This window comes from Tupaia chinensis, unplaced genomic scaffold, assembly GCF_000334495.1.
Source record: "Tupaia chinensis unplaced genomic scaffold, TupChi_1.0 Scaffold000225_1, whole genome shotgun sequence".
NCBI classification, from domain to species: domain Eukaryota; kingdom Metazoa; phylum Chordata; class Mammalia; order Scandentia; family Tupaiidae; genus Tupaia; species Tupaia belangeri.
Window position 1 is genome coordinate 1422649 of NW_006159700.1, and position 21996 is coordinate 1444644.

At 41.8% G+C, this 21996-nt stretch overlaps 1 protein-coding gene across 4 annotated transcripts in view; it reads left to right on the forward strand.

The window, feature by feature from the left end:
* The first annotated feature begins 8037 nt into the window (after positions 1 to 8037).
* STAT4 (signal transducer and activator of transcription 4) overlaps positions 8038 to 21996 on the forward strand; it is a 137074-nt gene continuing 123115 nt past the window's right edge. For 2 of the 4 annotated variants that reach the window (XM_006147813.3, XM_027771552.1), the window contains exons 1-3: positions 8038 to 8289; positions 12729 to 12857; positions 19376 to 19520. In XM_006147813.3, the coding sequence (XP_006147875.1) occupies positions 12730 to 12857; positions 19376 to 19520 (273 nt within the window). In that variant the 5' untranslated portion in view covers positions 8038 to 8289; position 12729. Of the gene's footprint in view, positions 8290 to 8529; positions 8672 to 12728; positions 12858 to 15652; positions 15707 to 19375; positions 19521 to 21996 lie in introns of those variants that run through there. The other 2 variants (XM_014587579.2, XM_006147814.2) reach the window with 2 other exon arrangements.

Sequence of the window (21996 nt, forward strand, 5' to 3'; positions counted from 1 at the left end):
CAAGTGTTAACATCAGTGTCTGAGTGTGGACCCCAAGACCTTTTCAGGAATTCTTCCAGGAGACTCATTTTTCTTTCTTTCCTTCTTTCTTTCTTTCTTTCTTTCTTTCTTTCTTTCTTTCTTTCTTTCTTTCTTTCTTTCTTTTTTTTTTAAATTATTTATTTTCATTTGACCAGAGAGGGACAGACTGAGAGAGAGAGAGGGAAAGTGAGAAAGCAAGCCACCAGGTCTGGGACTTGAACCGCGGTTGGCCATATGGGAGTCCAGCACCCTTAACCACCACACCACCTGCCAGCCCAAGGAGACTCATTTTTTAACAATGCTCATACAGTTATGCCTTTTCACTCATTGACTTTCCCATCAGTGGTACCAATGTGATGGTGCATAAAACTGCTAGGGCCTCAGCATAAAGCAGGGTGGTGCCAACTTGTGTTAGTAGTCATTGTATTCTTCACCACCACACTCTTAAACATTTTTTACGGGACCAGCAGATAGCCTAATGGTTACATTGCTGCACTCCCACGTAGTGGACCATGGTTCAAGTACTGAACCTGGTGGTTTAAAACTCACACTGGGCATGTGTGTGTGCATGTTCAAAATCCAGAGAGGAGAATGGAGGAGAAGGGATTGTGGTGTGGCCATCTCTCCTGGGGGGTGGCTTCAGAAAGTACACATGCCCTATAGCAAAAATCTCTTATATATATGTATGTGTGTGTGTGTGTATATATATATATCTTTAAATATGACAGTTCGGGTATGCAGCAGTTGGATCCGGAAGCAGCTAACCACTGGGCAGCGGGCTTCTCAAGTAGATCCCGGAGATTCCCTGTCTTGAGCCAGCATAGACATCTCCTGAGAGTGAAGCAGGGTCTCAGCCCCACACCAAGCCCTGTGGATCAGAACCTGCTTAGAAACAAGATCCTGAAGTGACATACCTGTCCCTTGCCTGAGAGGTATTGAAGAGATTCAGCCAGAGGACCTGGAGTGAGTCAGCACCCTTAATCACCACTCACAGCCTTGGCAAGGCCTGTGCTGAGCCCTGTGGACGGCAGAGGCACCCCGAGCCCACCTTTGTCACCCTGCCTGGAGCACGTGTGTGCTCTTTGTGCCACTTCAGTGTTGTGTCCACAGCGAGAATGGATCCTCCTTTCCCTCAGGTCTGACCTGAAGACGCATCCCAGGAGCTTCAGGACCAGCTCCACGGAGGAAAGCTTTCTTCTCATGATCCTGACAGTGGGGAACACCTAACAGGGCCCTCCATGTGGAGCAGATGCAGAAGCTACCTTTTCCTCCAGTTTCTCCTGGTTGTTCTTTACTTTTTCAGGTAATATTTTAGCAATAATCATCCTAGGAAAGTGTTCATTCACTGAGAATTTTCTGGGTCAAAATCAGAGCAGGTTCTAGCATTTCTTAGGAATTAGATTTTTTTTCAGGAAAACACCCAATACAGATTCAGAGAGAGACAAAAATGCAGATGTGAAATGAATATAAAGACTCCAGGCTTAGGTGAAGGAGTAGAGAGAGGTCAGGGTTTGGCTTCCTCATATCAAAGTGTGAGAGGATAGAAACAGAGACCTTAGTCATGTATATACACACTTCTATGAATTTTTAAATCTTTAATTTCCTGCACTTTTAAATTAATTAACAAATATGTGACCAGTTTTATGAAATGGAATACCATTGCAAGGTCAAATACTTATTTCAAAATTATTCAGTATTAATGCTATTGTTATTTTCTGGCTTTAAAGAAAGCTATCAATTAAATTGTTAGCAATCATTTTAGTTTGTCTCATCTCCAATACTGACATTTTTGCCACTTCTTTTGACCCCATGATGGGGTCTTAAAAAATACTTTCAGCTTACTAAAGTGTTTTCTATAGGACCTTGCTGTGGATGGAGATATTAAAAAATAAATTAATCAAAACTACTTTCAAATTTTGTATAAGGTTATAGTGAGCAAAATCAAAGAATCAGCTTTAGTAGATAGAAATACTATAGTGACATTTTTGCATTGCAAACTATTGCATGCTACTTAAAACTATTAAAAAGTAAGTATCTGTTAAGAAGTAAGTATCTAAAGGACACAAATCATCAAAAACATCTGAGAGCCAAGTTAATAGCTGCCTTTTCTAAATCTCTTGCATTCATTGAAAATAGATTTTATCTCAAAAACAAAAAATCTGAGGGCATTTTGTTTAATCTTTGTTTCGAGGGTGAAATTGATTTTGTTATATGCATTTTTCTCAAATAATTATTTTTTATTTCATTTATTATCACTATTATTTGCTTAATTTTACCAGAGAGAGACAGAGAAAGAGAAAGGGAAAGTAAAAAACCAAGCCTCCAGGTCCAGGACTTGAACCATGGTTGGCCATGTGGGAGTCCAGCGACCCAACCACCACGCAACCCACCGGCTCCTATCTGCATTTTTTTCTTTTTTTTGAGAGGTTTTTGCTATAGGGCACGCACACTCCCCAGAAAGACAGAGAGTAATAGAGAAACAGAAAGCAAGAAACGCCCCCCACCCCCGGGGGGATGGCCACTCGGAAATCCCTTCTCCTCCATTCTTCTCTCAGGATCTTGGGCACACATGCACACATGCTGGATGTGAGCATAAGCCACCAGGTCTGGGACTGGAACCACAGTTGACTACATGGGAGTCCAGCGACATAGTCATTACGCCAACTGCTGGTCCACCTTTATGCATTTTTTTAACCTTTAGTCACTGTACAGCTTTACAGCATACAAAACAATTTTCCCATCATGAAAACATTGTATATCCAGTCAAAGATATTACCATTGACATTATCATCAACAGATAACTTTTCACTTTTGTGTCTGTTAAATGTTTTGTTCCCCCTCCCCTCCGATTCCCTCCCTTCCTACATCCATGGCATGTATGTTATGAGGAGTCTTTAAAAGTCTATGGAAAATACATATTATGAAAAATTTATTCATGAATTTCTATTTTTTCGTACCAAAATAAACTCTTTATATTAAATAAATAAATATGACAGTTAGGGGGCCAGCACATGGTGTGGTGGTTAATGTGAGGTCACACTCAACAAAGCTCTTCTGAGCAGCACCTGGTGTCGTTCCAAGTCTGATAAGGAACCACAGCCAGACTTCTGCAGACCCAGCCTCGGCAGGAGCCCACACTCCCGGCGCTGCTCCCATAAGGTCATGCTGAGCTGGAGAGGAGTACATAAGGACACAAAACAAGCACAGGGTCTCATAAGCCAAACTAAAACGAACAGCACAAAACATTTGGTACATGCAAAATGTGACATACAGTCTCCAAGAATAGCTTGATCAGTTGCCTTATAAAAAGATCCCATGCTGGGGCTGGCAGGTGGCGTGGTGGTTAAGGTGACTGAACTCCCACATGGCTAACCGTGGTTCCAGTCCTAGACCTGGCAGCTTGCTTTCTCACTTTTCTTCTCTCTCTCTGGTCAACTTCAATAAAATAAATAAATAAATAAAATAATGACAATGAATAAAATTAAATAAAATAATTCTTAAATAACACACACAAAAGATCCCACTCTTCCCTGACACGTGGGCTGAGGCATTTCTGGCTTCAGATCCTTGGTCCCTCTTGCTCAATAAACTTTCTCTTTTCTCTTGAGTTGGTGCCTCCTGAGTCTTACTCCAAACCACTACAGTGAAGGTGCTGGATTCCCACATGGTCAACCATGGTTTGAGTTCTGGACCCAGAGGCTTGAAAATCACATTGGGCACATGTGTGTGCCTGCCCCAAATCCCAAGAGAATAAAGAAAAAGAGGATAATTGCAGCATGGCCATTCCCCTGGGGGTGGGGGGTGATTTCTCACTTTCTCTCTTTCTCTCTCTTTCTCTCTGTCTCTCTCCAGCAAGAGCACACAGCCCAGAGCAAAAATCTAAAAAAAAAAAAAAAAAGGTGACAGTTTGACTTATGAATGTTATTGATGAAGCAGTAAAAATGATTAATTTGAAGGCCAGCAGATGGCATAGCAGTTACATCACTGGACTCCCACAAGGCAGACTGCAATTTGAATCCTGGACCCGGTGACTTGAAAATCACACTGGGCACGCGTGTGTGCGCCATACCCAAGATCTAAAGAAGATAATGGAGGAAGAGGGATTGTTATGTGGCCGTCTCCCTAGGGGTGATATCTCACTTTCCTCCTCACTGTCTCTGTCTCTCCCTCTCTCCAGTGAGTACCCGTGTCCTAAAGCAAAAATCTCTTTAAAAATTTATGAATTTTATTAAATCTCAGAACTTGAATACTGTTTTGTTTTTTTTAATATTGTGTGATGCAGTGGAACACATATTAATGTATGATGTCATTTCAATTATGTGACTGAGTTGTCAAAGTGAGAACTTCACCTCAAGGAAAACAATTGGTAATAACTGTTGCCAATACTAAAATTGGAAGTTTCAAGCAAAAATTCAAACCAGAGAACTCGTTCCCATTCTAATGATCTTGAAAGCTTTTCTGATGAGACCAATGGTGATATCACCTAATGTGAATTTTGGATATTGTATGATGGAATGTGTTGACATTTAGAAAATATGTGTAATTCAGTGGACTACTATTTTCCAAATGAACAAAGTGTGATATTACAAAATCATATGTTGATAAAAGTTCCATTCAAAATACAAAATACATCAATAGACTTCAATGTAATAGTATATGTAAAGTTTATTAATAAGGTTTCAGATTCTGTCATGTAACTAGTCTTTAAAAAGCTTACCCCTTCTGCATTTTGAGGTGGCATCGAAGAAGAATAACTGCATTATCGGAAAAGGCCACTTAAGTACACTTCCTTTTTCCAATTATATAGTTGTGTGAGTCCAAATCTTCTTCAAATACTTTAACCCAAACAGTATTTTGCTGCAGATAAAATGCAGAAGCTAGACCAGCAGATGGCATAATGGTTACATCACTGGACTCCCACATAGTCAACTACAGTTTGAGTCCTGGACCCCACGGCTTGAAACTCACACTGGGCATGTGCATGTACATGCTTGAAAATCCCAAAGGGAGAATGGAGGAGAAGGGCTTGCACTGTGGCCACCCCCCTGGGGAATTATTTGTCCCTTTCTTTCTTTTATTTTTTTTGGAGAGGTTTTTGTTATACGGCACATGCACTAACCAGAAAGAGAGAAAAAGAGAGAGACAGAAAGCAAGAAACCAACACCCAGGAGAGATGGCCACACTGCAATCCTTTCTCCTCCCTTCTCCTCATGGGATCTTGAACATATACACACATGTACCTGGTGTGAGTTTAAGCCACCAGGTCCAGGACTAGAACCGCAGTAGACTACATGGGAGTCCAGTGACATAGCCATTATGCCAGCTGGTGGTCTCTGATTTCTCTCTTTCTGTTTCTCTGTCTTTCTCTGTCAAACACGTGCTCCCTATAGCAAGAAATCTCTCTAAAAAAATGCAGAAGCAGATATGAGAATCCAGTTGTCTTTTCTCAAGTCAGATATTAAAATGATATTTTAAAACATAAATCAATACCATTCTTCAGAACCAGCAGTTAGCGTAATGGCTATGTCGCTGGATTCTCACGTAGTCGACCGCAGTTCGCGTCCCGGACCCAGTGGCTTAAAACTCATGCCGGGCGTGTGTGCGTGCGTGCCCAGGATCCCAAGAGGAGAATGGAGGAGAAGGGATTGCGGCGTGACCATCCCCCCTGGGGGGTGATTTCTCGCTTTCTGTCTCTATGTCTCTCTCTGTCTGTCTGGCGAGCGCATGCGCCCTACAGTGAAAATCTCTCCCCTCAAAAAAAAAATATCATTCTTCTCACTAACTTCTCATGTTGGAAGATATAATTATCATAAATTATGCTTATTTTATATATAAATTGGCTTTGTATTGTTATTTTAATGATTAAGTACTTTGATTTTTATCAGATTAATTTTTTTTTTTTAAAAAGAGAGGTTTTTGCTGTAGAGTGCATGCACTTGCCAGCCAGACAGACAGAGAGAGAGACAAAAAGCGAGAAATCACCCCTGAGGGGAGATGGCCACACCACACACAATCCCTTCTCCTCCAGTCTCCTCTTGGGATTTTGGGCATGCACACACACACATGCCCGGTGTGAGTTTCCAAGCCACCTGTTCCAGGACTTGCACTGCAGTTGACTACGTGAGTCCAACAACATAACCATCACACCACCTGTTGGTCCCCAGATTTAAAATTGAATACAGTTGGGCCGGCAGATAGTGCAGAGGTTAAGGTGGCTGGATCCAACATGGCCAACTGTGAGGTTAGAGTCCTGGATGGGGGGCCTGAAAAAGGCCAGAACATATATGCGTGTGCCCAAAATCCCAGAAGAGAATGGAGGAGAAAGGGTTGCAACATGGCCATCTTCCATGGAGGGATGATTTCTCATCTTCTTTTTTAACTCTCTCTCTGGCGAGTGCACACACCTTATAGCAAACTAAAAAAAAAAATTAATGTAGTAAATAAAAATGTCATACAGAATAGTAATACCAAAAGTTCTTTGGTGGTGTCAACAATTTTGAAGTATAAATGTGTCTTGAGATCAAACAATTTGAAAACTGTTGGGGGAGTCCCAAGGTGAGGCCCTTAAGAGGAGAGAGAGAACAAATCCTCTTTTTTGTACACCAGGCACTCAACAGTTGAATGCAGTGCTGTTAAAGACATGAAAAACTGGTGTGACTAACCCTGTCAGGCAGGAAGTGAAAAGTGCTAACCGAGGGGTTTAGATCTGTTTGTCCAGCATGGTAGCCGCTAGTCGCATGTGGTGAATTAAGCACTCGAAATGACTAGTCCAAATTGAGATGACCTATAAAGCGAAAGACACCGCAGATTCCAGAGATTTAGCATGAAATAAGGCATGTGAAGAATCTCATACTTCTACAATATCGACGATGTGCTGAAATGTTAATATTCTTGTATCTATTGCCTTATGTACTGTATTAAAATTAACTTCCCCTGCCCACTTTTCCCTTTTTAATGTGTCTGTTGGAAGATTCGAAACGACGGCTATGGCTTGTGCTTTATTTTTCTTGGATGGCACTTGGGTGGCTAGAACATGTGGTTACAATGCATAGCAGGGAAAAGTTGTCATGGGTTTGGGTCACCGTTGGGAACTTGGGAAAAAGGTGCTCAAAATGACTCAGAACAAAAAGATTTCCATAGTTAGGCGAGTTGGAGGAAGCATTCCAGCTGAGGGGAGCACCCGTAGTGACACACGAGAGGTTAATCTAGGCAGTAGAGGAGACTGTTTACGTCACGTCATGGGCTCCGAAGGGAAAATTTTCCCCGAATAGGTTGAGACCAAACTGTTCGGAACTTTGAATGCCAAAACACTGGCCTTTTTTCCTCTAGCCAGTGACTGCTTCCCCGAAGGAAACCAGACTATACCCAGCAGTCATGGAAGAGCCTGAATTAGGTGCTTTCTGCATGGAGGGACAGAACCTCATCTGCTCATGGAAGCTGCCCGGTGGGCTAGTAGCCAGGACGAGGCCTACCTGCTAGTAAATTTAGAGCTATCTGGGAAGTGGAATGTTGGGCCAGACTGACTGACTTGGAAGAGACGAGATTAGGGAGGTGTGGTCAGTTTAAGCACAGGATAAAAACGTCACTGGGGACAGGAGAATCCAGAGGGCATACGTGTGCGTTGGCTGGTCAGGACAGTGGCAAAGCAAGCCTTTAAACTTGGTATATTGCTCTAGGCCCGTGGGTAATCAGATCGAGTCATGCTTTCTACCCTTCTTTCAGTCTATCTGCCTGCCTCTGTCTTTATTCTACTGAACATTTATAGAACTCTTACTATGTGTCAGAAGGTTACATCTAGCTCCAAGGAGATGAGACACAAAGACCACCAGCCTGGGAGGCAAACACCTGGGCCCTTATTTGGCTTAGTGGCTGCCTCACTGAATAACTTTGTTAGCCTCTCCCCATCTCAGTCTCCTTGGATATGAAAGAGAATTTAGAACCAGAAGGGGCAAGTGTCTCTCCCTCTCTGTGATTCTAGAACAGGGCCATGTCACAGAGAGAGAAGCGTATCCCATAGCGACCAGGTGTACGGCTACTGGGAGGGTGGGAGGATGCTGGACCAGTAAAGGTGGGCACCAGTGGCCTCCAGGAGCCTGCCCAAAGCCCTGGGCCAGCTTGACCTCCTCCGGGTGAGCAGCCTCTGCTGGAATTTGAGCTCAGCTTGGTCTTCGAGCTTGCTGTTTTGATCCACTCCTTGCATCCCAGGGGCTGGCTCACCAGAGGAGTGCAGTCTGACTACAAAGATAGGGAGTGGAAGTAGAGCACCAGGTAAGTAAGTCTGCAGGAGACCTCAGATTGTCTAGGGACTCCTGAAGAAAATGAGAATGTGTACACACCCTCCTCCTCCTTCTGGACCCTTTGGGTCACCTGCAGTTGCAGGAGTGATCAGGAGGGAGGAGGAAGAGGGCGTCCTTAAGGGGGACTTCAGCCAGCCTTTGCTTTTTAGCATTTCCAGAGTAGAGTGGGTGGGAACCTACCCAGGTAAAGTCCCAGAGACTCGAACACTGACGCACAGGAAAGCCTCAAGGGGGAGGAGAAATGCAAATCCCCTACTGACAATGGCGTCAGAGGCTTTGTCCTGGGGGCTGTGAAGGGCGATTCTGACTTGGGACCTGAGCGCTGCCTGGGACGTAGGCTGCGAAGGAGCCAGGTAAGCCCGCGCAGACCGCGCCTGGGCGCGCGTCTCCCCGGGAGGACATGCTCCTGCACGGGGCTGCCAGGCTTTGCTTTGCACTGGGCGCTCTGACCGTTGCCTCACTTTAACCTGTCAGAGGAGGCTAATGATAAAGGAAGCGACCGACATGGAGATCACAGATGCGTTCTCAGAGGCACGGGTCTCCGGGCGGAGACACTGAAGGCCCGGCCGCGGGATGAATCTCTGAGCGGTGGGTGGGAGAGTTTCTGCTGCCGCGAAGGTGTGTCTTCTTGGGGTGCTGAAAGTGAGCCCCTTTTCACTTTCTTAAACAGCTACCAACAGCTGTGATGTCTGACTTTACATCGGCGCTTCTGGATTTCAGAACAAAGCCCGCCGCTGGGTAGCCGGGGACTGTGGATTGGGTGAGGGCGAGTGAGGGTTCAGGGCCGGTCATCTCCTTTGCAAGCCGCGGGCCACCGAGCCCACGCCGCAACTCCTGTCCCAGGCCGCGGGACAAAAATGCCGCTTTGGAGGGACCTTCCAGCACCGGGCACTCAGTGTGGACAGACGCTCAGTTAATGTTCCGCGGTTTTCTGGGGATAGAAATCGCTCTTGGAGAGTGAAAGCAAAGAAATGCACAGAAGGATGTTTCTTGCTGCAACAAAGAAAATGTCCTGGGATTGTAGATCTCATTCTTTTCTTATTCAGCCTTCAGTTCGGCTTTCTGAAAGGTGGACTCAGGATTTAGGAGTCATCTTTTAGGATAGGTTAGTTTTTAGTTAGAAATACTTTCACCCAAACCAAGGCAAGGAGCCAACAATAGTAGCAATTACTATTACAACGCTATGTTCAGCTCCTGTGTTCTGTTGTCATTAAGTAGAATAAATGGATAGAGATGTGGCAGGGCAAGGTTGATGGTGGCATGGGAACAAATAGTCCAATTTTGCATGGAATATACCAAGGGACTTTAAAAGTTTCGTGGAGAAAAAGGAATTAAAGTGCATGTTTATTTTGATACGAAACATTTGAAATCCATGCATAGTTTCCTCATTACATACATTTTACACAAACTCCTCGAAGACTCCATGTATACTAATACAGCCACTGTACGGAAGGACAGTCTGGCTCAGGAGACATCAGCCTTAGGGCTGCAAGTGGAGGGTAGGAGTCATTTCACCTATTTGGTCTTCAGGTTATTATTATTATTTTTAATGGACATCATACTTACTATCCACCTACTCTGTATCAATTGCAAGAATGTCCCTCATTCAATGCGCATGTGTTGAATGCTTACGCCTAGAATTGTAATATTCTATCTAATACTTCTTCATAAATATAGAGGGATAGGCAGATGAAACCTCTTTTTCCCACTGGCTTTCTCTTTAGCAGAATATTAGCAACAATTTTACATTTTAGGCCATTTACTGGAAGCTCAAGAAAAAGGTGTTCAAAAAAATGGTTCTGTTTGAAACTCGAAGACTATGTCTATGAAATATGTGAAATTTGTTAATATGATAGGTGAAAGGAAATCTTCACTTACCTGCAAGAGATGTTGAAATATTATGTGACTAATCACATAAAAGAGCTTTTTTAATCTTCAGCTTAAAATTTGCTGACAAAACAATCACAAATTGACTTTAGAAAAAGTAAAATACTGTAATTTCAAGGCGACAACGTCATATTAATTTTCCCAAGTTAGGAAATACGTCTACAACTTTTAAATTGGCCAGAGTGGTGTTATATGGGGAAACACATACCACTGTTTTATGACAGGCTGCCAAATGTGTATCAAATGTGGTTTCTTCCTCCCTAACTAATGTGAGGGTTTAACCACTATCAAATGCACCTCAGAGAAAAACTAAAAGTAGACTTTAAAAGCTTTGCCCAGCCATAATGGATGATCACAGAGAGAAATAAAGATACTGGTTAGTACTATTTTGAACCAAAAGAACTAGAGCTCATGAAAATACATGCATGAAATTCTTGATGAAGCTAAGATAGATTTAGACAGGAAGTCAGAAACATAAAGCCATTCTAGAAGCAAGACAGGTTAGAAATAAAAAAAAGTATCAAGCAGTTTCGTATTAAAGAAGTTTTACTGGATATTCCTCACATATAAAGCCTTAGAGAGAGTCACAGGTGGTAGAGGAATAAATGGTGACTGTGTCATTTGCCTTCAGGATGCCCCAAGTCTGGCCCCTCCTGGTGGTGCAGTTGCTAGCACACTCAAGTGCAGGGCTGGAGGCCACATGGCTGACTGAGGGTTTAGATCCCCAGGTTGACTTGAAAAATTGCAGGGTGCCTGCACCTGAGTGGCCAGGAGCCTGAGGAGTCAGAGGGCCAGGGAAAAGGGATTGTAGTGTGGTAAGGTCCTGCCAAAGGTGCACTCTCTCTCTTATGCATGGAGGTGTTCTTTATTTTTCTTTATTTTTTGGAGAGGTTTTCACTATAGGGCACGTGAGCTTGCCAGAAAGACAGAGAGAGACAGAGAGACAGAAAATGAGAAATCACCCCCCAGGAGGGATGGCCACGCTGCAATTCCTTCTCTTGGGGCATACATGCATATGCGCCCAGTGTGAGTTTAAGCCATCAGGTCCGGGACTCAAACCGAGGTCAACTACATGGGAATCCAGTGGCATACCGTTGCACCAACTGCTGGTCCTGAATGTGTTCTCTATTATGAATAAAATAAACTTAAAAGAGACCAGCAGCTTACATAATGGTTACGTTGCTGGACTCCCATGTAGTTGATCATGGTTCAAATCCTGGACTTGGTGGCTTAAACTCATGCCAGGCACATGCACATGCATGCCTAAAATCTTGAGAGGAGAGTGAAAGAAAAAGGACTGCAGCTTGGCCATACTCCCTGCCCAGAGTGATTTCTCGCTGTCTGTCTCTGTCTCTCCAGTGAGTGCATGCTCCCTATAGCAAAAATTTCTCAAAAAAGTAAATAAACTTAAAAAAAAAGTTGCTCCATATCTAATAATGCAGAAGGAACAAGAGACAGAGAAGACTTTGTCGAGAATAAAATTTGAGTAGATGGTAGGGAGAAGGTGTTTGGGGGAGAAAGAGTGAAAGTTTCCTGGAGAAGGCAGAACAAAAGTTCCTGTTGAAGGAAGGAAGGGTGTGGTTTAAGGCAGAGGAAGAAATTTGTTCCCTTCTTTAGGAATGATTTAGGAGAATCGTAAAGGAATTGCTGTATCTCTGCATGGAAAGAACGTTCTCTTTTCTGTCTTCTTTAATTGAGAGACTATAAAGAAAGCTAGAAATTATTTTCTCCAGTAACTTAACTAATGGATAACATTGTCTCACTAAAATCTTCCAGTGGCATACCGTTGCACCAACTGCTGGTCCTGAATGTGTTCTCTATTATGAATAAAATAAACTTAAAAGAGACCAGCAGCTTACATAATGGTTACGTTGCTGGACTCCCATGTAGTTGATCATGGTTCAAATCCTGGACTTGGTGGCTTAAACTCATGCCAGGCACATGCACATGCATGCCTAAAATCTTGAGAGGAGAGTGAAAGAAAAAGGACTGCAGCTTGGCCATACTCCCTGCCCAGAGTGATTTCTCGCTGTCTGTCTCTGTCTCTCCAGTGAGTGCATGCTCCCTATAGCAAAAATTTCTCAAAAAAGTAAATAAACTTAAAAAAAAAGTTGCTCCATATCTAATAATGCAGAAGGAACAAGAGACAGAGAAGACTTTGTCGAGAATAAAATTTGAGTAGATGGTAGGGAGGAGAAGGTGTTTGGGGGAGAAAGAGTGAAAGTTTCCTGGAGAAGGCAGAACAAAAGTTCCTGTTGAAGGAAGGAAGGGTGTGGTTTAAGGCAGAGGAAGAAATTTGTTCCCTTCTTTAGGAATGATTTAGGAGAATCGTAAAGGAATTGCTGTATCTCTGCATGGAAAGAACGTTCTCTTTTCTGTCTTCTTTAATTGAGAGACTATAAAGAAAGCTAGAAATTATTTTCTCCAGTAACTTAACTAATGGATAACATTGTCTCACTAAAATCTAAGGAAAGAAAGCATCTGTCACAGTCACTAATTAATACTATTTTAATACTTTTGTAGCATGTCTCAGTGGAATCAAGTTCAACAGTTAGAAATCAAGTTTTTGGAGCAAGTAGACCAATTCTACGATGACAATTTTCCTATGGAAATTCGACATCTGCTGGCTCAGTGGATTGAAAATCAAGACTGGTAGGACCAATGTATTTTTCCTAGACATTGATACACAGATGCTTTATGCTTTATTCATGTGGATTTATTCTGTGATCCATTTTAGACTCAGTAAATGCATTCTTTTTGGGTGAGAAAAAACTTCTTTAAAGATTTGGAAAGCCTTTTCAAAGGAAAGGGAATTATTGCCCTTTTTGGTTTCATTCATCAAAGATAAAAACCTAATGGTTCTAGTACTTTGTCTTTCTGTTAAGTCAAGAACCCCAACAATTTTTAAAAGTTTATTTAAGTTTACTTAGTTTCTTCCATGAAAGAGAGAGATAGAGTGACAAGCACCCTCAACACGGTATTCATGCAATGATAAACCCTCAGCCTCAGCAATTCTGGGTCATGGATATGCACACATATATGCCCAGTGTGCAGAAGGAGGCACTGGGCTAAGAACCTGGGACCTTCCCATGTGAGTCCAATTGTGTTACCTATGTGCCACTGTCTGGCCACCAACAATTTTTTTGTATGTTAAAAAGCCAAGAAGTCAATGTTTATATCAATTCTCTATCATAGATTCCATGTATTGATAAATATTTTTTCATGGCCAGCAGGTGGTGTGGTGGTTAAGCCTCTGGACTCCCATGTGGTCGACTGTAGTCCGAGTCCTGGACGTGGCAATTTGAAACTTACACCAGGCACATGTACGTGCATGCCCAAAATCCTAGAAGGACAATGGAGGAGAAGGGATTGCCACATGGTCATCCCCCCAGGGAGTGATTTCTCACTTTCTGTCTCTCTCTGTTTCTTGCCAGCAAACACATATGCCCTAAAGCAAATATCTCTCAAATAAAAAAGATTTTTTTCTTACTATGATTCATAGTCTTCAAAGTTCTATTCACCTTGTGTAATTTTTTTAAAAAAGAATTACTAATTTAATTAATTTATTATCATTATTTAAAAAAATTTTTTTGAGAGGATTTACTATAGGGTGCATGTACTTGCCAGAAATACAAAGAGAGACAGGGAGACAGAAAGTGAGAAATCAACCCCCAAGGGGGGATGGCCATGCTACAATCCGTTCTCCATTCTCCTCTCTGGATCTTGGGCACGCATGTGCTCACACCCGGTGTGAGTTTAAGCCACCAGGTCCAGAATTCGAACTGAAGTCAACTACATGGGAATCCAGCAACATAGCCATTACACCATCTGCTGGTCCCCTTTTTTCTTTTTTTAGTTTATTTTTTTCATTATTTATTTATTTTTTTTTCTAAAGGGCATGAATACTCATCACAGAGTGACAGAGAGAGACAGGGAAAGTGAGAAAGGAAGCTGCCAGTTTGGGACTTGAACTGCCATTGGCCATGTCGGAAGCCATGTGGGAATCCATTGTCTAAACCACCATGCCACCAGCTGGCCACTCACCTTGTACAATATAATTTAATTTATTTTTTGCTTTAATTATCAAGATTTCTGTTGTAATAAAACATACATAACATAAAATTTACCATTGTCATTCACTTCTTCTTTTTAAGGTTTTTGCCATGGGGATGTGTGTGCTCACTGGAAAGACAGACAATGAGAGGGAAAGTGAAAGTGAGAAATCCCTCCTCAGGAGGCTGGCAATGGCAAAACCCCTACTCCTCCATTCTTCTCTTGGGATTTTGGGCTTACACACATGTACCTGGTGTGAGTTTCAAGCTTCTGGATCTGGAACTCTTACAGCCATGTGGGAATCCGTGCCTCAACCACTATGCCACCTGCTGGTGCCATTCAAATCCACTTTTACATGTATGTTCAGTGGTATTAAGTACATTTACATTGTGCAACCATCGCCACCATCCATCTGCAGATTTCCAGACTGAAATCCAGTATTATTAAACTATAATAAGTATTAGACATATTTAGCACATAATGAATCCTTCTCTCCAAGACCAACCCTTGACAACTGTTACCATTCTTTTTTCTCTCTGAGAATTTCACTACTCTAGTACTTCAATACGAATGGAATTATACAGTACTTTTCCTTTTGTGAATGAGTTATTGCTCTTAGAATAACATTCTCAAAGGTCATCCATGTTGTAGTAGATGTCGGAATTTCCTTCATTTTTAAGACTGAAATTGTATGTATACCCCACATTTTGTTTATTCATTCATCTATTGATGGACACTTAAGTCACTTCTTGCATTTTACTTTTTTAAAGAATTATTTTATTTAATGTTATTCATCATTATTATTACTCTAGTTTTATAAGAGAGAGAGGGAAAGTGAGAGAGGGAAAATGAGAAAGCAAGCTATCAGGTCAGGAACTCGAACTACAGTTAGCCACTGGGACTCTAGCACCCCAACCACCAGTGGCACCTGCTCACCCCACTTCTTTCATTTTACTTTAATTTTATTGACTTGTTTTTAAATTTTGCCAAAGGGCGCATGTGCTCATTGGACAAAGACAATGAGAGGATTAGAAAGCCCCAACCCCACTCCCACCATGGGTAGTGGTCATGCCACAGTCCCGTCTTCTCCATTTTTCTCTCCTTTTGGAGTTTTGGGCATGGACACACGTGCACCTGACTTGTTTCTCAGGCTGCCTGGTCTGGGACTCAAATTGTGCCATTGGCCATATGGGATCTAGCCTCATTAATCACCACACCATGGGATGGTCTGATTACTTCCTCATTAAATGTTTTTTTCTTGGGGCCAGGCATAGTGGTTGAGATGCTGGACTCCTACGTGGCCAACCGCAATTTGAGTCCTGGACCTGGTGACTTGAAACTCATGCCAGTCATGTGTGTGTGTGTGTGTGTGTGTGTGTGTGTGTGTGTGTGAATTTTCCTATGGAAATTCGACATCTGCTGGCTCAGTGGATTGAAAATCAAGACTGGTAGGACCAATGTATTTTTCCTAGACATTGATACACAGATGCTTTATGCTTTATTCATGTGGATTTATTCTGTGATCCATTTTAGACTCAGTAAATGCATTCTTTTTGGGTGAGAAAAAACTTCTTTAAAGATTTGGAAAGCCTTTTCAAAGGAAAGGGAATTATTGCCCTTTTTGGTTTCATTCATCAAAGATAAAAACCTAATGGTTCTAGTACTTTGTCTTTCTGTTAAGTCAAGAACCCCAACAATTTTTAAAAGTTTATTTAAGTTTACTTAGTTTCTTCCATGAAAGAGAGAGATAGAGTGACAAGCACCCTCAACACGGTATTCATGCAATGATAAACCCTCAGCCTCAGCAATTCTGGGTCATGGATATGCACACATATATGCCCAGTGTGCAGAAGGAGGCACTGGGCTAAGAACCTGGGACCTTCCCATGTGAGTCCAATTGTGTTACCTATGTGCCACTGTCTGGCCACCAACAATTTTTTTGTATGTTAAAAAGCCAAGAAGTCAATGTTTATATCAATTCTCTATCATAGATTCCATGTATTGATAAATATTTTTTCATGGCCAGCAGGTGGTGTGGTGGTTAAGCCTCTGGACTCCCATGTGGTCGACTGTAGTCCGAGTCCTGGACGTGGCAATTTGAAACTTACACCAGGCACATGTACGTGCATGCCCAAAATCCTAGAAGGACAATGGAGGAGAAGGGATTGCCACATGGTCATCCCCCCAGGGAGTGATTTCTCACTTTCTGTCTCTCTCTGTTTCTTGCCAGCAAACACATATGCCCTAAAGCAAATATCTCTCAAATAAAAAAGATTTTTTTCTTACTATGATTCATAGTCTTCAAAGTTCTATTCACCTTGTGTAATTTTTTTAAAAAAGAATTACTAATTTAATTAATTTATTATCATTATTTAAAAAAATTTTTTTGAGAGGATTTACTATAGGGTGCATGTACTTGCCAGAAATACAAAGAGAGACAGGGAGACAGAAAGTGAGAAATCAACCCCCAAGGGGGGATGGCCATGCTACAATCCGTTCTCCATTCTCCTCTCTGGATCTTGGGCACGCATGTGCTCACACCCGGTGTGAGTTTAAGCCACCAGGTCCAGAATTCGAACCGAAGTCAACTACATGGGAATCCAGCAACATAGCCATTACACCATCTGCTGGTCCCCTTTTTTCTTTTTTTAGTTTATTTTTTTCATTATTTATTTATTTTTTTTTCTAAAGGGCATGAATACTCATCACAGAGTGACAGAGAGAGACAGGGAAAGTGAGAAAGGAAGCTGCCAGTTTGGGACTTGAACTGCCATTGGCCATGTGGGAATCCATTGTCTAAACCACCATGCCACCAGCTGGCCACTCACCTTGTACAATATAATTTAATTTATTTTTTGCTTTAATTATCAAGATTTCTGTTGTAATAAAACATACATAACATAAAATTTACCATTGTCATTCACTTCTTCTTTTTAAGGTTTTTGCCATGGGGATGTGTGTGCTCACTGGAAAGACAGACAATGAGAGGGAAAGTGAAAGTGAGAAATCCCTCCTCAGGAGGCTGGCAATGGCAAAACCCCTACTCCTCCATTCTTCTCTTGGGATTTTGGGCTTACACACATGTACCTGGTGTGAGTTTCAAGCTTCTGGATCTGGAACTCTTACAGCCATGTGGGAATCCGTGCCTCAACCACTATGCCACCTGCTGGTGCCATTCAAATCCACTTTTACATGTATGTTCAGTGGTATTAAGTACATTTACATTGTGCAACCATCGCCACCATCCATCTGCAGATTTCCAGACTGAAATCCAGTATTATTAAACTATAATAAGTATTAGACATATTTAGCACATAATGAATCCTTCTCTCCAAGACCAACCCTTGACAACTGTTACCATTCTTTTTTCTCTCTGAGAATTTCACTACTCTAGTACTTCAATACGAATGGAATTATACAGTACTTTTCCTTTTGTGAATGAGTTATTGCTCTTAGAATAACATTCTCAAAGGTCATCCATGTTGTAGTAGATGTCGGAATTTCCTTCATTTTTAAGACTGAAATTGTATGTATACCCCACATTTTGTTTATTCATTCATCTATTGATGGACACTTAAGTCACTTCTTGCATTTTACTTTTTTAAAGAATTATTTTATTTAATGTTATTCATCATTATTATTACTCTAGTTTTATAAGAGAGAGAGGGAAAGTGAGAGAGGGAAAATGAGAAAGCAAGCTATCAGGTCAGGAACTCGAACTACAGTTAGCCACTGGGACTCTAGCACCCCAACCACCAGTGGCACCTGCTCACCCCACTTCTTTCATTTTACTTTAATTTTATTGACTTGTTTTTAAATTTTGCCAAAGGGCGCATGTGCTCATTGGACAAAGACAATGAGAGGATTAGAAAGCCCCAACCCCACTCCCACCATGGGTAGTGGTCATGCCACAGTCCCGTCTTCTCCATTTTTCTCTCCTTTTGGAGTTTTGGGCATGGACACACGTGCACCTGACTTGTTTCTCAGGCTGCCTGGTCTGGGACTCAAATTGTGCCATTGGCCATATGGGATCTAGCCTCATTAATCACCACACCATGGGATGGTCTGATTACTTCCTCATTAAATGTTTTTTTCTTGGGGCCAGGCATAGTGGTTGAGATGCTGGACTCCTACGTGGCCAACCGCAATTTGAGTCCTGGACCTGGTGACTTGAAACTCATGCCAGTCATGTGTGTGTGTGTGTGTGTGTGTGTGTGGGTGTGTGTGTGTGTGCCCAAAATCCCAAGAGGAAAATGGAGGTAAAGGGACTGTGTTGTGGCTATCCCTCTTGGGGACGGGGTGTAGTGTCGTGATTTCTCCCTTTCTGTCTCTCTGGCAACCACATGTGCCCTAAAGCAAAAATCTCTCTAAAAGTTTTTTTGTTTGTTTATGCCAGAGGACGTGTGTATGAAGGGCGGTGGTGGGGGGGGGGCACCTCTGGATAGAAACTGTTCGCACTGCAATCCTTTTTCCTATGGTTCTCTGTTCTGTCAGGATCTTGGGCACGTACTTGTGCTTTTTCAAGTTGAGGGGACCAGCATTCGAACCTGGGTTGGCTATGTAGCGAATGGCCTCCTCTGGGTGATGCCTAATGGCTGCACTACAGGGCCAAGTAGTTTCCCTCTTTTGATTATTGTGGATGAAGCTCCCATGAACACAAGTGTACAAGTATCTGTTCAAGTTCTTGCTTTCACTTTTGTCAGGTTTATATCCAGAAGTGTAATTGTTTGTTCATATGATAATTTTATGTTTAATATTTTGAGAACTGCTATACAGTTTTTACTTTGAATATACCATTTTACATATCCATTATCAAGGCATAAGAGTTCTAATGCCTCTACATTCTCACCAACTCTTGTTTTCCATTTTGTTGTGTTTTATTTCTTGTTCTGATAATAGAAGTCTTAAAGGGTATAAAATAGTATCCTATTATGGTTTTGATTTGCAAATCCCCGATGATTAGTGATGTTGAGCACCTTTTCATGTGTATAAAATTTTAAGAACCTTTAATGGCTTATCACTCTGGAATAGATTTGTCACTTTAAAATTAGCATAGTATAAAAGTAAATATTTTACTATTTTGTTTCCTGTTGCATAATAACACTTTTGTTTTTTAGGGAGGCAGCTTCTAACAACGAAACCATGGCAACGATTCTACTTCAAAACTTGTTAATACAACTGGATGAACAGTTGGGTCGTGTTTCCAAAGAGAAAAACCTGCTCTTGATACACAATCTAAAAAGAATTAGGAAAGTCCTTCAGGTGAGAATGCTTTCTACTTTTCCAAGGTATCTGGATTTATGAGTATTGAATTCAGTTATATGTCCTTATTTTAAAACCAAGTTGAAGGGTGGAAGAGTCTGAATTCTCTTACCATTTAAACAGTTTGTGCTCAATTTTTCTTCATTGAGTAGTATTTGTTTTCCATGAAAATTTGACTCTAAAATATACTTTAAGTAGGAGGGTATATGTATGTGTAAGACTGACCGAGGACTTTAAAAAATATTAACCATAATAAAAATTGACAACATTGGAATGATATTCGTTTCATGGCTATTTCCAGTGCTCCTTTGCCTTTGTCTTTTATATGATCATTTAGAGTTAATAATGCTCACTTTTAGAAGTAGACACTGGTGTGTCTATCTTTCTTGGTTTGGTTAAATCTCACCTCCTTTAGAAACACTCTTTGGCACACTCTAGCCCCCTAGTCTACTCAGGTAGACCCATTCATGTGTGTCCCCATGGCACCTGGAACATGCTCGTACCATGGCATTTTGTATATTCTACGTTATGTCTTCTTCAAAATTGTGAGGTTATTGAGGCAAAGACTGTGGAGGTCAGCTTTGAATTCTGTGCCTAGCACAAAGTGGGACATTTGGTAGCTTGTTGATTAGAAGGTTGAATGAATAAAGTGGGTAAGCCAAGGAGCTAAAAAATTAAAGACCAGCTACTATTGAGAAAAACCCAGAGATGCTAACAAAACAAGACTGTGCCACTTCTTGGGGAGGCCTTCTCAGAATCTCAAATTGATGATGAGTACATTTTTAGAGTATTTGTCTGGACTGTAGTAGAAGTATGCTTGACATTACTCACACTTCTGACAGGCACATAAATTCCATTTTGTTTTCTGTTTGTGTTTGGACTGTGTGGAGCTGTCTCCACCCATGCAATCCCCTATAAATCTGAAAAAACACTTGGCTAGGGATAGAAAAGAGCATGTCACCAATAGAACAGGATTTTTTTTTTTTTGAAGAGGTTTTTGCTATAGGGCGCGTGCGCTCACCAGAAAGATAGAGACAGAGACAGAAAGCAAGAAATCACCCCCCCCCAGGGGGGATGGCCATGCCACAATCCCTCCATCCTCCTCTCTGGATCTTGGGCATGCACGCACATGTGCCAGGAGTGAGTTTAAGCCACCGGGTGGTCCAGGACTTGAACCACGGTTGACTAAGTGGGAGTCCAGCGACATTACGCCAACTGCTGGTCCCTAGAACAGGATTTTTCACAAACTGTGTCTTATGGAGATCAGAAATTTGATTTGACCTGAGTGCTCTAATCAATAAACCTAAAACAGGGGTTGGCCCACAAGTCAATTGGCTACTGCTGGCTTTTGTATGGCCTATCACTAAGAATATTTTTTACATGCTTTTTTTTTTCTTTTTTAAGAGATTTTTGCTCTAAGGTGCGTGTGCTCACCAGAGAGACAGAGAGAGACAGAGAAACTGAAAGCAAGAAATCATCCCCCGGGAAGATGGCCACACTGCAATCCCTTTTCCTCTATTCTCTTTTGAGGATTTTAGGCATACACACACACTCGCCTGATGTGAGTTGTAAGTCACCAGGTCCAGGACTCAAACTGCAGTCAACCATGTGGGAGTCCAGCACCTTAACCACTATGTCAAAAAGAATAAAAATAAGAGCAGTCCAGTAGTCTGGTGATTAAGAGAGTAAGATCCCACATGACTGATCACACAGTTCAAATCTGGGCCCTTGTGGCTTGAAAACCCCCCCCAGGCATGTGTGGATGTGTGCCCCAAATCTCAACAGGATGAAGAAATGGAGAAGAGGGATGTTGCATGACCACACCCCATTGGGGGGTGCTTTTTCCCTTCCCTGTCTCTGTTTCTCTGGCAAATGCATATACACTCTGGCAAAAATAAAAGTAATTAAAAAATAAAGTAAATCATAAGAAAATTTTAAATCATTTTGTGACATGAATATCATAGGAAACTCAAATTTCTGCTTTACTGGAATGCAGCCATGCTCTTTGGTTTACATCTTTCTGGGGCTGCATTTGCACTAGAATGACAGAGTTGAGAAGTTACAAGAGACCATTACAGCCCAAGAAGCCTAAATAGGGATGTGTGTGTGTGTGTGTGTGTGTGTGTGTGTGTGTACCATATTTACCAATGATATTTACCATATTACAAATGATGTATTTATCTAGCCCTTTAGAGGAAACTTTTCTGGCCCCTAGCCTATGAGCAAAGATCCTAGAGGTTTCTTTGCTAGAGGCAGAGGGGTGAAGTGGATGATGATCCAACAGGATCTAGGTAAAAATTCTGACTCTTAAAACATGACTTTGGGCAAATCACTTAACCTTTCTGAGTCTTCATATCCTTTGATGAGGCTGGTTATTATGTGTGTTTGGGGTTTGGGAGGAAGACTTGGATCTCCTATTCTGGCAAGAGGGGGACTTTTAATAAGCAGCTATTGCTGATAGAGACAGCAACAGGAA